Here is a 15,412-nt window from a genome sequence, read left to right on the forward strand (position 1 = left end):
TAGAGAGGCATAAAGTGAAGTGGTGTAGAGTGTTGCACCAGACATACGCCAGCAGTGCTAAAGCCGGCCCTAGTAGTAGTCTGTCGTCATTTCAGTGGAAATGATGAGAACGCACTCATCCACCAAATAGTATGAAAACTGTTTTGACATAGGCAGGATTGTTAAGGCTGTGGTGTAAATAATGTAATTTGTTATTGGGCTTCTGTATGTAGTTATCTGGAAGTAGTAGCATTGTTGTCTAGGTTTTTATGGCATGGTGCATATGGATTCTATTGCTCTTGAAGTGAAATTTTGTAGACTACACCTTTTGGCTTACTAATGCGTGTTATTATGAAAAGGATTTGGTATTTGGACTCGTTGACTAAACATAAAGATCAGTAGGCATTCACTTAAGAGTCACATTAAGCAAAAGACAACAGTGCTTTAAAAGTAGAATCTCTAGATGAATATTTGTTGCCACAGAACGTGTATGAGTCTCCTCTCTGCAGACTGATCTTAAAGGTTATGTTACAGCCTCACACCTCCTCCCAGCAGGCATGTTTTAAGGGTTATGTTACAGCCTTCTGAACCGGAGCATAGGAGGGGCATGAGCGGGCTCCACCTGAATTCCTTTTGCTTTCCTACAAATGCTCTGACTTTAAAGTCACAGAAAGAAAAGTAAACACTAAGCTCCCTGGAAGATGGAGCCTGACATCTGACCATTGTGTTTAAATGCACAGCAAGTATGACAAGATGAGAACAAGATTTAAAGGCCTGTTTACGGAAAGTGAGATCTTGGAAGGATACAGTAAGCAAGGTTTGGACAAGGGAAAGGACAAACTCAAGCTGGACAGCCTACAACAAACAGAGCCAGCAAATGGAAAGCAAGGAGGACGTTTGAGCCACACACCACAAAGCCAATGGTAAGCAATGGGCAGAATGAATTTCCAGGGAAGCTTTCTGAATGTCTTCAAGAGTTCTCAGCAAACCAGATAACTGTGCTATCTGGTAGTCTTCAACATAGAACTGAAAGAGAAAGAATAGCAAAAGGACAAGGCAAGGACATCGAAAGATTATTTAAAATCAAAGATAACCATTAATTGTGAGATAGATTTATACGTAGATGTGCAGTATGAACTATGCATATGATTACAAGTGTTGAGTTTGCCAAGATTCCATAACCCAAGAGACAAAAGCCCTAAGTGATGCATGATCCTCCCCTCTTTCCCACCACCACCACCACCAACAGTGGTAATAAATGGTGGAATATATACATATGTGTATATGGTTAATGCAATTGCAGTTTTTTTGTTGTATGTATTTTAACATAAGGTAAGTGACAAAACCAGAATGCAAGGGGTTAAATTAGTGCATTATGGGAAACTCGCATTGAAAGGACTTTCTGAGTATTAGAAACCATTGTTTCCCTGTGCAAACTAATTGGTGCATGCAAGGTATTTTTCTTAAATCAATTAGCTTCTACTTTTGTTATAACTGAAATTTGACCTTTACGGTGCAGTAATAAATGAATGCGTGCACTGTATTAATAGAGTTGCACCTAAATTACACCTGTTATTCAACCACATTTATTTTTAACTCAGTGGCATAAAGATATAGGCCTTTTGTTGTCTAATTATAAGATTAAGACTGATCATTTGATAAGATACAAAGAGCTGCATTATTGTTGAACAAGTTTTGCTTTGTGCAATATAATGTACAAAGTTTAATATGTGATGCAGTAGTTCATTGTTATTGTGTAGTTTCCTATTGTGGTGTCTGTGCATCCAGATGATGTATTAGACAGAATAACTGCATCACAAAGGAGTACCCTCACTCTCTGCCCTCCTCTCCTCATGGGTGTAGAAATTGCCACCATCTTAGAGTATGTTCAGGCACACACATGCAAATACATAAGCAATAAGTAATGAGGAGAGCACAACCCCCAGTAATGCATACATCAAAAAATAATATCCATGGATACATAAAGTTTCGTTAAGTACAATAGCAAGGCTTGGAGCCCTGAGCAGGTGTAAGCCAAAAAGGTTCAGATCCCATTACAGTGCTGACTTCGGCTACAGGTGGAGATAGTACTAAATGACTGAAGTGGGGTGCGTGCTGTATAAGAAAGAAAACCCTTTGGTTTTTCGACCCAGTGGCAAATCTCTAAGGGCAGTGGGGGAGAGGGCAGGGATGAGGCAAGAGTGATGCTAAGGGGATGTATTTGGCATAAATCTTGACCAAATACGAGGTGCTCACTTCCAGTGCTAAGAAGAGTGGAGAGGTAGGTTATGAAAGCAAAGAGAAAAAAGGGACTAAGATGGTTGGATGAAGAGAAGGCCAAAGAGCGGGGGAAAGAAGAAAGGGAGAAAGGAAAGGGGGAAAGAGAAGAGTGACCGTAGGGGGTGGGGAGCTGTGGGTATGAGGGAAAGAGAAGAAGAAAAGGAAAGGGAAGGCAGGAGAAAGGAGAGAATTTGGGAGCATAATGATATACACAGGCGCAGCTTCAGTGTCAATGGTGGTGGCAGTGGAGGTGGGGTCCTGGTTTGGGCCAGAAAGGCAGGCTAATCGTGAGGGAGGTGCAGGCACGGCTGAGGGGATCAGGAGCAGTGATTAATGTCCTGAAGAAAAGGGACCCAGGTTTGGAGAAAGGCCTCTGCCCTGCAGGCCATATGGTACTCGTCCATGGGAGGCTGTTTAATACATTGCCAGGAGCCATTCGTCATGGGAGGGGGGGGTGTTTTAACACCAGTGTCGGGGATACACAATTTAGCTGTAGCCAGCTCTGTGAAATAGGTGGGTTTGCGGCCTAGAGAGGCCCGAACCTCACCGGTGTCGTGCAGAATGATCAGGTTTTGAGGGAGAGAGGGTGGAATCGGTATGACCTCCCACATCGTATTCTCCACCACATCCCAATAGGGTTGGATTTTTGGACAGTCACACACAGCATCTCCAAGTTTCTGGGGTGTCCAGTACCATTCATGTAGGGTCTTAAAAAGTCAGAATTTCATCCTAGCCTCTCAAGCGCCCGGTCTCGCGCTCCCAATAGATCAGTCCAGTCTTCCATCTCATATTTCACCTGTAGTCTTGCTTGCCATTTAGCTCAAAGATTGGTTAAGAGGGATAGGGAGAATAAATGCTGATTCAACAGGTTATGTATGCCCAACATTACTCCACAGGAGGTTCCCCAGGACTCGAGGTAGGAAAGCACAGGAGAATGTTGGAGAGCCAACGAGGGGGTCCCTGTATGGCGATTTAGGCAGTGTTGGAGCTGCAGGTAGTGCCACGACTGATTTCCTGAGAGGCCAAATTTGTCCTCTAGGATCTTAAATGACTTAAGGCCCCCATCAGCCAAGAACTGATCAATATGTAAAATGCCCTTCAATCGCCAACCCTCCCAGTCAGCCGTCTTCCCCGAATACCAAACCGGCATTACCCCAGATGGGTGCATGTTTGTGAATCTGGGGATCTACCCCTAACAAGCGGTGAGCCCGATGCCAGGAATGCAACATGGCTTGTATCATTGGATTAGGAGGTTGGAGCAAGGTACTCCCAGTGCTGTGAAGCAAGCTGAGTCCTTGGGTATTCTTTAACAGCATGCGTTCAGCCTCTTCCCACATCAGTGGGTCTGATGTTCCATGAGTCATGAACTGACACATACTGCTCCAACCCGACGCGACCGGCACGGGCTTTCTTTTCCAACACAGAAGGCTTATCATGGCCATCTACCGATCTCTCCAACGCGCACTGACAGGACCTGGAGATCCATGGACCATCTTAAGTTCGTTTTCTCTCAACTCTATTTATATCCACAATACGCATATCCAAAGCCTTGACAAAGTCTTGAAGACGAAACACGTGTTGGCTGTTTTGCTGTATGGACTTGTTGCTACATGTGGTCATCTGATTGTAACTCTGACAATTTACTATCATCTGGCTGTTCTGGATATTGGGACTTATTGTACAACGTAGTCATTACAATTGAGATTTTGACTACCCACGGTTATCTATGATAAACTTTCACACATCATTTCTCCAGACCGGACATCTACTTGATTCCTGAATACTATCGAGATTTACGACACGGGTGTGCCCTGGCCACTCCTTTCTTGTTATATAGGCAACCACCCACTCCTCAGTGTGTGGCCCTTCGACACCTGTGGTGGCAGGTGTTCTGGCTAGCCTGGCACCCATGACTTTGCTGCTCACATATGACTATTTTCTGATCATACTTACGTTTGATTTGTAGCTGATGTGCGAGCCCCTACTGGCATTCGCCACCTCCTTCTTTTGACTCATGAGTAAATATACATTTGTTAAACAGGTTTAAAGAGTATAATTTAATATGACATAGTAGCGATACATTTTTTTAAAAAGAACTATACATATCTAGAATATACACATAATCAGATTAAAAATATTTATCAACACAGGCATATGCAGTCCATTGCTGTTTTAATATGGTGGTTATGAAGGAAAGAGACAACTCTTTAGTAGTCTTCTGAAGACAAGATAGTTATCCGTGGATCTTATATTTGGGGGTAATGAATTCCATAGTTTGGCTGCTTGAACGGAGAATGATGTACCACCTATTGTCTTTGTCTTGTATGATGTTGTTCTGAGGCGGGGTGCCAATCTTGAGCAGAGGGTTCTTTGTTGAATGGATTTGGTTATTTTGCTTCTGATAAAAAGTGTTTCTGTTCCATGTATAGCTTTGTTGGTGATACAAAGCAGCTTGGAGGCGGATCTTCTGGCAACGGGTAACCAGTATAGTGCTCTCAAGGCAGGGGAGATGTGGGCTTGTGGCTTTACATGTAATAGTAGCCTGGCAGTGGGGTTCTGTATCCATTGTAGTTTTTTCATAATAGATAGAGATGATCCATGGTAGAGGCCATTGGCATAATCTAGTTTGGATAGTACAAGAGAGTATGTAGCCTGCACCTTGTGTGAAAATCCGAGGTGGGGGGAGATGTGTTGCAGAGTCTTCCAGGTGATGAGGCTTGTTCGTGCTAATTTATCCACTTGGGCGTTCATTGTTAACTTGGAGTTCATGGTAATTCCAAGGTTTTTAACTTCCTTGGATATTTGAGGAGATGGTCCAAGATTGTCAGGCCAGGCGCACAGTGGGTCATAACTTTTTCCAGTCACCACATGTGAGTATTTCCGTTTTGGTAGCATTTAATTTGAGATGCCTCCAAGTCATCCACTGATCAACGGCTCTGGGGCAACTGAAGATTTGTGAGTTTTCTATGCCTTTTTTTGGCATTCCAATTTAAGTAGCAATTGTGTGGCATCTGCATAGTTGTAGCATGTGAGTTGAAAACATATTGATCAAGTCTGGTAATGATATCATGTAGATGTTGAAAAGCAAAGGTGAGATGATTGATCCTTGGGGGACCCCTGCTTTTGTGAGTTAGTGTTTGGACGAGAAGGGGGGAGAACAGATAATATTAGTTCTGTTTTGAAGGTAGGATGTAATCCACTTGAGAGCTGTCCATCTATGCTAGCTTCGTGGAGTCTTTGAATTAAGGTGCTCTTTCTATCAGTTTGTCCAGCAAAGGTCCATTTGTGATTGGTCTGTAGTTGTCTGGGTCCTGCTGGTGTAGGTTTTTTTTCTTTATTAACGGACATATGTATGACTTTTTCAGGTTGTTAGGAAAAGTTCCTGTAGTTAAAGAGTTACTGATGATTCTTCTCACAGGTGTGGCAGCAGAAGTAGATGAAAGAATGTTCTAGAAGATGTGTGGTGGACAAGGGTCCGAAGGGCAACTGGAAGGCCTGCTTGCTTTGACCAAATCCATAAACTCACCTTGTGATATTTGTTTGAAGGAGTACAGAGCCTGGGTTGGTTCATTCTTGGAGGGGATTTTAGGAAAGGGGTTGGTGCTGATAGTTTTCTTCTGTTTTAAATAGGAGTCCAATGTGTCTACCTTGGTTGTGTAATGAGTTGCCAGTTTGTTTGTGAAATCTTGAGTAGTGGAATGACCACCTTCCATGCATTTAGGTTTTCGAAATTCATTGAGAACTTTATAAAATTCTTTGGTTGCAGATTTAGCATTTAGAATTCTGTCTGAGTAGTGCCTTTTTTTTTTTAAAGCTTTTTTGATTGATGATTTGTATATACTGTTAAGTTTGTGTAGCTGCAGCTTGTCTTGAATGTTGTTTGTTTTGAGCCAGGTCCGCTGCAACCTTCTGATTTGTTGATTTCTCTTTTAAAGTTCTGTGTTTCTCCAAGGTGTTGGTTTTCTTTTGTCCTGTTTAATTTTTCTGAGTGAAATTAGGATGTCAAAAGCTCCCCGTAGCCACTGAAACATTTGGAACATAATTAATTGTATCTAGATCTGTGTTTCTTGAGTTTGCTTCATGGTTGATAGATGCAGGTATGTAAGTTGCTGTGGGGTGTGTTGATTTGTGGTGTTTTATGTCAGATGTTAGTCTGACCATGTGATTGGCATGATGCTATGAACGTGAACTAGATCAGGCTTTGCAAAAATGACATCTAGGATGTGTCTAGCTATGTGTGTGGGATTGTGTACAAACTGATGTATGTTCAGTGCGACTAGGCCAGGGTGATAGCTTTTGAATCGGGCATATTGGGTTTGTCAAACCAAATGTTTAGATTCCTAAGAATGCATAGGTTTGAGTATAATGTTTTAAGGTTTGAGGCTGTATCTAGAAAAGCATCTTGGAATGTTGAGGTGTCAGGTGGAGGTCTGTAAAGGAGGAGAAAGTTACAGGAGGAAGTTGGAGTGGGGTTGCATCTGATGGTGAGGGCCTCACAACCTTGTATGGAAATGTCTGTTTTAGTGAGATTTATTGATTGTTTGAAAATATTAGTTAGTCTACCTCCTCTTTTGCCTATACAGTTTTGTGTGATGGTTTGATAGCCCGGAAGAACGACTTCATGCAACACTGGGGCCATGTCATCTCCCAACCATAATTCTGTTATCATTAGTAAGTCAGATTGTGTGTCCATGAGCAGGTCGTAGATGTGGTGCTTGTTTTTTTAGAGTGATTAAGCATTTATGAGCAGGCAGTTTAGGAAATGTGTGTTGGTGGTGTTTTGTTTTGGAGAAGGGTGAGCAGTATATTTTGAGCTTGTAGAAGGTGTGTTGTTAGTTAATAACACACATCTATCATTGTTGTAGGTTGAACATATGGCACAAGTGACGTAACTATACGGAACCATTATACATTATGCAGTAATCATTAGCAGGGCAACAATAAACAGGCCCTAAACTAAACCAGAAACAGGAGAAATCATGCAAAGCAACATTTGCAACATTGGTGGTAAGATACTGCAAGGTACTTAGCCGTCCGTCGTGTGAGCGGTCCGAAGGTTCTCAAGCAAGTCTGCATTGGCTCAGGTATACCCATGTGGTTCAGTCAAGCGGGGGTAGTGGCGTTAGAGGGGACCTCGATTTGTCCCTATTCTGATCCTGAGTAAAGGCCGCCACAGCCTGGAGGGCGGTGTTTCTACCGTCCTAAGACGTTGAGGGGCGTTAAACTGTCCTGCCCCTTTTCCATGATACTGGGATAGTGCGATGGTCGCTGAGGACAGTAAAAAAGGGAGAGGTGTCCACAGTGGAAGAGCTCGCCATCAGTTCCATGAGCTGAGCATTAAGGCTGTCCAGATATGAACTCAGCTTGTTCGGGTCAAAGAAATCACTGGACTTGCCATTCTTTTATCTACATTCAATCTGGCTCAAAGAAGCCAAATTTGACTTCCAAATTTCTCAGTTTAGGTCGAGGGGCCAGGAATGTTTTTGGCTTTTCACTGATTTCTTGCAAAAAAAGCGTATTTCATGTCCCCCGTAGTCGTATGGGCCGTGAGCATGTGCAGTCAATAGTAGTTGGCGCACTTGTTCGTGCCTAAGGAAACACGCTGTGATGGGTTGCTGCCCCCCAGAGACGTCTCTATGGAGGGGGGCGATCCTATGGGCCTGTTGGAACTTTAATGCGGGGAGAAGACCAAGCCTGTGAGCTCAGGGAGGAAATCCTTGAGGAAAGCTCTAACATCCATGATCTCTTTTTATCCCGGTATCCCAAAAAAGCGGACATTATCTCTCCGACTTCTATCTTCCAGATCCATGAGCTTGTTTTGGAGAAACTGCAATTCTTGGTCGAGGTCTGTGACCCTGTTTTGGAAACCGGCTATGTCCTTTCGGATTGATTTGGAGTCCATGGCCAAGGCCCTGATCCTAGGCTCCGTGGCTTCTGGGTGACGGCCCACTGCAGCGATTTCCTGTAGAATGTGCTCCATAGCCATGTCCGAGCGTGTTCCCGGTGAGGTGTCAGCGTCACCTGAGCCAGTAGGTGGTTGAGAGGGGGCCATGGATTCTGGCTGGGAGATAGGTTCTGAAAACAGCAGCTGGCGGTGGATTTGCCTGAGGCTTTATCTGTGGACATCGCTGTGCAGGGAAGGATGACGCTGTCGTTGGCACCAGTGAGGATGAAGAGTTAGGGCGGCCCAGTTCTGGAAGATTTCACTGCAGTACCAATGTTGTTGGCAGCGCACTCCCCCTGCTCTGTGCTGATGTGACAATGTGTTCCTGACGCAGTGCATAGTGGAGGGAGGGGAGGATAAATATAGAGATGCAATGCAGAACCCCCAGGTCTCTAGAGGTGCCTCTTTGGAGGCAACGCTGATAAGGGCAGGTCCCAAGTGCGAGAAATATGCTCTCTTCTGGATGAGGGGGCTGATGCTGTTTTGTTCCGACAGGAGTCCTCGGAACTGGTGGCGTTTTAAGGGTGCCCCAGCAGCCGGAATAGGACCATAGTTTCTGTCACTTTGGGCCAGGGGGGAGAGGGGGGGACACATGGATGGAGACCGGAATGCTCCTGATCCCGGGCAGAATCAGTGGTGGCATAAAACCAAATCAACCGGCCATGCAGAGGATGGAGCCCCCCTTCTTGCTCTGTGGCCCCACTGTCCTGTCTGCAGAATCGCAGAGCCTCTCCCCCTGGCCGTGTGTCTAGGGCCAGGGTGGTAGGGCTAATTCAGGCAGTTGGGTGTACAATTTGCTAGTCCTCTCTGCGGCTTACCTGCAGCCTTTGTCGGTGGAAAATTTATCCTGCAGCTGTTCACTGTGCTGCTGGCCTATGGGCCTTGGGTGGCTTTTCCCAGTTGTCCGGGGGGAAGGCGGGGATGTGTACTTCCAGCAATTCGGTGGTTCCACTGGCCGTCAGTCCTCACCATTGGTCTGTCTGTGGCCAGATGCTGGAAATGGAGCCCGCTGCGCTGCAGGCCCAAACTTTGACCGGGAAACTGCCGGGGCCGCCAGGGCACTTCAGCCCCTCTGATGACCATCCCTGCGCTGTGGGGTCTCGCCCCTGTTGTCCAGGGGAAGGTGAGGTGGAGGATGAGTTCCCCCAGTGGTTCGCCAGCTCTGCCGCTGCCCCGAGGCCCACACTGGTGGGCGGAGCTCTTTCCTGAGGCAGCCATTCCTCCCGTGGCCAGACCATGCCCCCTCGTTTAAGTATCCTTAAATCAACCCGTCCTCATCAAGGACGGAGAATCATTGTTACCTGAATGGGGGAATCTTAAAAGGTTTAGAACTCCCTCATAGGAACACAACGCATAAATATTTTCTTTTGAATACTTCTTACCACAAATCGAAATCAACATTTTTTATTAACCTGCAGAAATTACCATTAGTGCACAAATCTACAAAAGTGCACAGTTGAAATCTTTTAAAGGCAACACTGAAATACTGACACTGTGGCTTAAGTTCAACATGGTTGTAGTCTTGCTGGTCGCATGCATATGACATGCTCTCTCAACTGTCAACATCCTGCTACGTTCTTGTGGGTTCCTACACTTAGGCATCACCACCGAAATCTACTCAGTGGATTTACCCACCACTTTCCATTCCGCTGACCAGGCCAAGCTCACAAGGGTTAAAACTGTAAACTTCGCACTTGTATAGTGCACTACTCACCCGATAGGGTCTCAAGGCGCTGTACACATACCGCTGTGGAACCCCTCCTGGCTTTTCCCTGTGAGGCACCCACTCCTGGACAGCCCCAGGGTGAAGCCAGGCATCCAAGCGCTATCAGGGCCGTTGTGGAGAATAAGCAAGCTATTTCCCAGAGTTAGAGAGTGGGACCCATTAATTAGATTAGGCACTGAGGCGAGAATTATCTGGTCCAAGGGAATTGAGCCCAAGACCCGCCGAGGCGGGAATTGAACCCTGGTCCCGGGCCAGATCTCTACATCAGGGTCTGCCGCTCTAACCATTGTGCCACACTTCTCCACTCAAGGGTTGAATCAGTTTACTTTGAAATTTACCTTGTAGCGCATCTTTAAAAGCTATTTTATCCAAAGCCTAAAATGTGGTGTTTCGAAATGTACAAACATTTTAAAGAAATAAATAAGGTACTGCGTTTTCTCCTCTTATTGATATTATTGATTTGTAATAACACTTGTTCTGATGTCCTGTATTTACATAGCATGTCACTGTAGAAATCATAACATATTTAACAGGAAAAAATACATGGACGTCCGTGCTCTGTGGTAGAATGAGTAATACCTGGCAGCAATGCACAAGTTAAAAAAGTAATACAATCTATGGTGTACTGTTCATAGGTCAATTCAGAGGAGATATTTTGAATTTAAGAACTTGGGACCTGTATTTAAACAAATTATGATTTATCCAGTAACGGACCACCTGTAACAAGCGTCAGGTGAGGATTATGTCATTTATATAAAATAATTAAATAGGAAGTATTATTCATGCTACTTCATGAATAGCCCATTAACAGCAAATACCAGAAGTTTGATTTATTATCCAGCAACTTGGCATTCTCTTTTGTTCAATTGTTGAACAAGAAATGGTGCTTGGGAGGGTAGGTTTTAAAAGAGCGGGTGCTACATAGTGCGCACCAGGAAAAGGAACATTTCAAAGCAAAGGACAAATCAGAGTTAAGGGACCGGCTGCTTTTGGAAGAACACTCCTGAACAAATTAAGGTCCAATGAGCACTTTAAAACATTGTGTTCTACGTGTCGTTCCTTCCCCACTTCCTTCCCTCCACTACTACGCATGCCCAATGGTCTTTTACTCTTATTATTGCCATGGCATATGTGGAGTCCTCAATAGCGTTACCACCATTTTATGAAATCGACTTATAATCGATTCACACTGTTCCATTGGTTGATCTCAAACAGTTACTTTCCAAACTAAAATTGTTTCCTTCTCTGTTGTGGATAGTTTTGAAGACAAATTGTAAATCATCAGGGTAACTGTAATATGTGATGCTTCAGAATTGGGCTATCTTTTATAAAGGCCCCACCTAACATTGAAAAGTGGAGGAGATAATACACCCCTTTGGAAAACACCACAATTCATAGATTTCCTTCTGGATCTGAAACTTGAAATCTTCTAACTAGATCAATGTTATTGACATTCCCAATACAATAACACTGACAACAATGCCGATGACTTATTCATTAATACGTGCTTTGGCTGACAGTTGAGGGAAGTAGCAAAATATTGTAAAATAAGGAGTAAATGTAGACAAGTAGCAGTGGAGAGTTTGATTACAGGTGGAGTGTCTTGGCTTGATTCTTTATAAGGAGAAAAGGGAATTGATGGCTCTTTTTGATGAGTAAAAATGGAGTATTTCAGCTTCTGATACAAAGAATCTGAAATGCAGTTCACCAGAGTCTAGAAATAGAAAAACTCATGCTGCATGTCAAAACAATATCCAGATAAATAATCTAGGGTATTTGCTGGGCTGTTTAAATTCTCAATTCTGCAAAGGGAAAGTGTTTCAGTTTTGCTTTCTGTTGTTTGCTTCAGATCATCTATGTGTAATATTGGCATAGTTTGCTGTTCAGTCACCTAAGTCTTAGCTAGTAGTTTCCATATCCAACACAAGAGAGCCTAGAGATAGAACATTTGCTAAATGCTAAAAACCAAGTAGATTGGGAACATATGGAATACTGTTTATTTTTTCGTTTTCAAGATTGCAGATTTTGGCCTTTCAAAATGGCGCATGCTGTCATCGTCACAATCAGCAGTGGACACATCTTCTTCAGGAGGAGGAACTATCATCTACATGCCTCCAGAAGATTATGAACCCAGCAAAAAATCACGAGCAAGTGTGAAGCACGATATATACAGGTGAGGTGATGTAATGGGCGATGGAATCAAGAATGATTGACCTAATGCTGTTCACTCAGGCTAGGAAGTCTAAGCTGGACAACATTTAAGCAGGGTGGGTTTGCATAATATAGGAATTTATTAAATCTATGCAATTTACTAGAGAGGGAAGTGAGAGTAATATCAAAATTCCTTTTTTTTTCTTAATACACATTTTATTGGTTTCCACATCATTAATGGAGAAGTACATGTGCAATGTATATGATTACAATATACTGAGTGAAACATTGGGCGGTTACCAAAAGGAACATTCGGGCACAGAGATACCACAGAACAATTGCAACAATAAGTGCCCAACTGGTATGCAGTATCGGCAGGCAGTATTATCAAAACATACACGTGTACAGGAGTCATTTGTAGGATCCAGGATGGAAAGCCTGGTAATGTAACAATATATAAACAGGAGGTGTCAAACGAGTATGGAACATATACAGTCTTGTCTGTATCAAAGCATATGGAATATGGAGAAATCATGGTATTCGAAAGAAAGACCATGACCCTTTGCAGCCTTTATGTTCTACATTCTGGGGCATGACGGCTGCTTGGGTGTACCCTCTCGGTCAGAGGGAGAGTAAGGTATGAGTGAATTGTAGTTAATGAAGGCTCCCCATATTTGTTAAAAATTGTGTAACTGATTGTAGAAATTGTAAGTTATCCGTTCACAGGTTTCTGCCATACATATTGACCAATATCCACATTCTAATGCAGTTGTAAAATGGGATTTTAACATAGATTCAGTAGTGAAATATATTTGTAGTGGCTGTGATCTTTGAGGATTAAATATAAAAAACATAATGGAAAGAATGTTATAATTTTAACCGACAATAAAGATATTCACAAAGCACTAAAATGCTCAAATTAATAAACCACGTATAGCTAGAATCTAATGAATTTATCTGAATTGCCCCTTTTGGAACTTTCTACTTTTGCAGCCATCCTCTGCTAATAAGAATGGCCACTGCCTAATCTGCGATTCTTTTTTTTATATTTCATCTAATAATGACATAACTCCTTTATTGTCCAAATTCCTTTTGAGGTAAAGAGAGACCAAGGCCATGCCATTCTCAGGTGACTGCAAAGTGGGCAAATCAAAAACAAGGGGGTCAGTGATTTTATAGCTTTATTCTCACACATTTTCTCTTTCCCCCTTGAACCACCAATATAATGCCATTGTCACTGGTAACTTACTCAACCTAGATTCGCATACACGCACCTTGCCTCGGAGAGTGCAGTCCTGCTTTGGAAGATCTCAAACTTATGTTCCTATTTTATGTTTACTTGTTACTTGACTATCTGGCTTCCTCTCCCAGTAGTAAGAAGTCTTTCAAGAAAATATGTTTGAAACTTCAGTGTTAGGGCAACCACATCAGTCTTCATTGTGAGTAGGGTTTTCCATTAGCTAGCCTGGTCAAGTTCTTACAATCCCAGCTTGATCTTTCTCAGCACTCTGCAGTCGCCACACTTTTCTTGCTTGACATTATTGGAAATTACCCTTACTACACCCAAGGAAGCAATATGGAGTGAAAAAGGCTTTAATTGCCAAAAGTATTGCTCAGAGAAAATGTCCGAAATGAGAATTCAAGATGGTTACAAGATGCAGCTATTCCAGGTTTTGCTAACTTTACAATGCCGAATCTTTCGAAATCGAACAGACTTTTTCATGTTTTAGTGATACGATGATCTAGAGCATTAAAAGGAACCATTATCATTATTTTCTGAAACTTACTGAAATTATTGTCTGAAACTATCTCTGACATATCCCAACAAAACAAATCTAAGAACAATGTATTTCTTGTATCTTGGGAGTGTGAGAGAAATATAACATCTAAAAATAGAGTTTAGCCGAATAAAGAAGGAAAATACTTTCTATTAAATAACTACAGAATCGAAACAGTTCAGGGCTATACAGTCTAATTAGAGAGATGAAAATGCAGGTAAAATGGTACATTTTTAAAAACGTCATAAAATGCAGCATTGTCATCAAACAAGTCAAAGTCATTGAAAAATCTGATTTAAAAAAGTGAACAGCCGGGCACAGCCACAAAAGCCCTCTTTTTACACACTTAGTGTGACCATCAGGGGTGGCTCCGTTAGGCCAAACACACATGCCCAGAAGGGTCTCTCCAGCCCTGTGAAGAGAGCCTCCACAGGCTCCCAGTCTGCCTGGGAGCACCCAGCCAGGGCGCTCCCAGCCAATCCTGATACTGCTTTGAGCAGCGTCAGGATTGGCTGCAGGGCAGGCTGGGAACTTGTGCCTGTGTGCAGCCAGCAGGGAAAAGGAGTGAGGCGCTGGACAATGTGGAAAAGGTAAGTGTTTTTTTTTTTTTTTAATTTCATTTAAATAAATTTTAGACACCCCCGTTCCCCCCCAGTGCATCGCACCCACCCTGCTCTTTTTGATTGTAGCGAGCCGCGACTGGTGACTATCATAGGGACGTCTGTTCTAACCACATATTTTTCACCAATCGAAAAAAGATCCTAAGTCCTACAACATTTTTCTCATTGCATCCACAGAGTAACAGAAAGACAGCATCATATATTTATAGTGGTTGGTAGACCATATACACTTCTGTGTACTGAACATTGGGTGGAGGGTTTTTTCATGTCTGAATAATATTGATTGTGTCAGTGTGCAGGTTCTGTGAAAAGTAGGTTACCTGTCCTTGACTTCTTGGTTAGATGTGGAACACAACTCGGATGTTGTTCCATTCAACAGCTCTTTGCTCGGGCCTGGATATCTGCTCACTCACTTGGGTGTAAGTTCAGTTTGTGCGAGTGTAGCAAAGTTTCTGGTATTAGTAGCTGCAATTTGGGGCACCATGTTTGTTTGAGTAAGTTTTACCCTTAGTACTGTGTTTGAAAAGGAGGTGTGGTAACACTGAAGCAAGACGGCTTCAGCATTTGCACCACGCAGGTGTTGGTCTGCGTGTCAGACCCCAGCGTTTTCTGGTACTTGGGGTCTTTCACAACTGTCTTTTAATTTTTCAATTTTGTTGTGAATTTCAAATTTTATCTAGCCAATATTCTGTAGGATTGTAGGTCACCAACCCTCTGCAGCGTACATTATTTAAAGAGTTAAACTGCATTCAGCAATACAGAAAACCATCGGGGTCCGAATTCTACACAGTGTTTGAAAAGAAAGCGTGATGTCAATCACATAAGGACATTTTAGGTTTTAAGTTTCCTTGCACTGAGACCCCAGTGAATTATGGTATTTGAAGGTTTTCATGCCACAATCTTTTCAAGAGTACAGTTTTATTACTTAGTGTTT

General features: G+C 43.0%; 1 protein-coding gene across 1 annotated transcript in view; it reads left to right on the plus strand.

Annotated features, from left to right (window-relative positions):
• RIPK2 (receptor interacting serine/threonine kinase 2) overlaps window positions 1-15,412 on the plus strand; it is a 276,042-nt gene that overhangs the window by 110,411 nt on the left and 150,219 nt on the right. The window contains exon 4 of the mRNA XM_069220445.1: window positions 11,945-12,102. Coding sequence (XP_069076546.1) covers window positions 11,945-12,102 — 158 coding nt within the window. The remainder of the gene's footprint in view (window positions 1-11,944; window positions 12,103-15,412) is intronic.

This window comes from Pleurodeles waltl, chromosome 2_2, assembly GCF_031143425.1.
Source record: "Pleurodeles waltl isolate 20211129_DDA chromosome 2_2, aPleWal1.hap1.20221129, whole genome shotgun sequence".
Classification (NCBI taxonomy): domain Eukaryota; kingdom Metazoa; phylum Chordata; class Amphibia; order Caudata; family Salamandridae; genus Pleurodeles; species Pleurodeles waltl.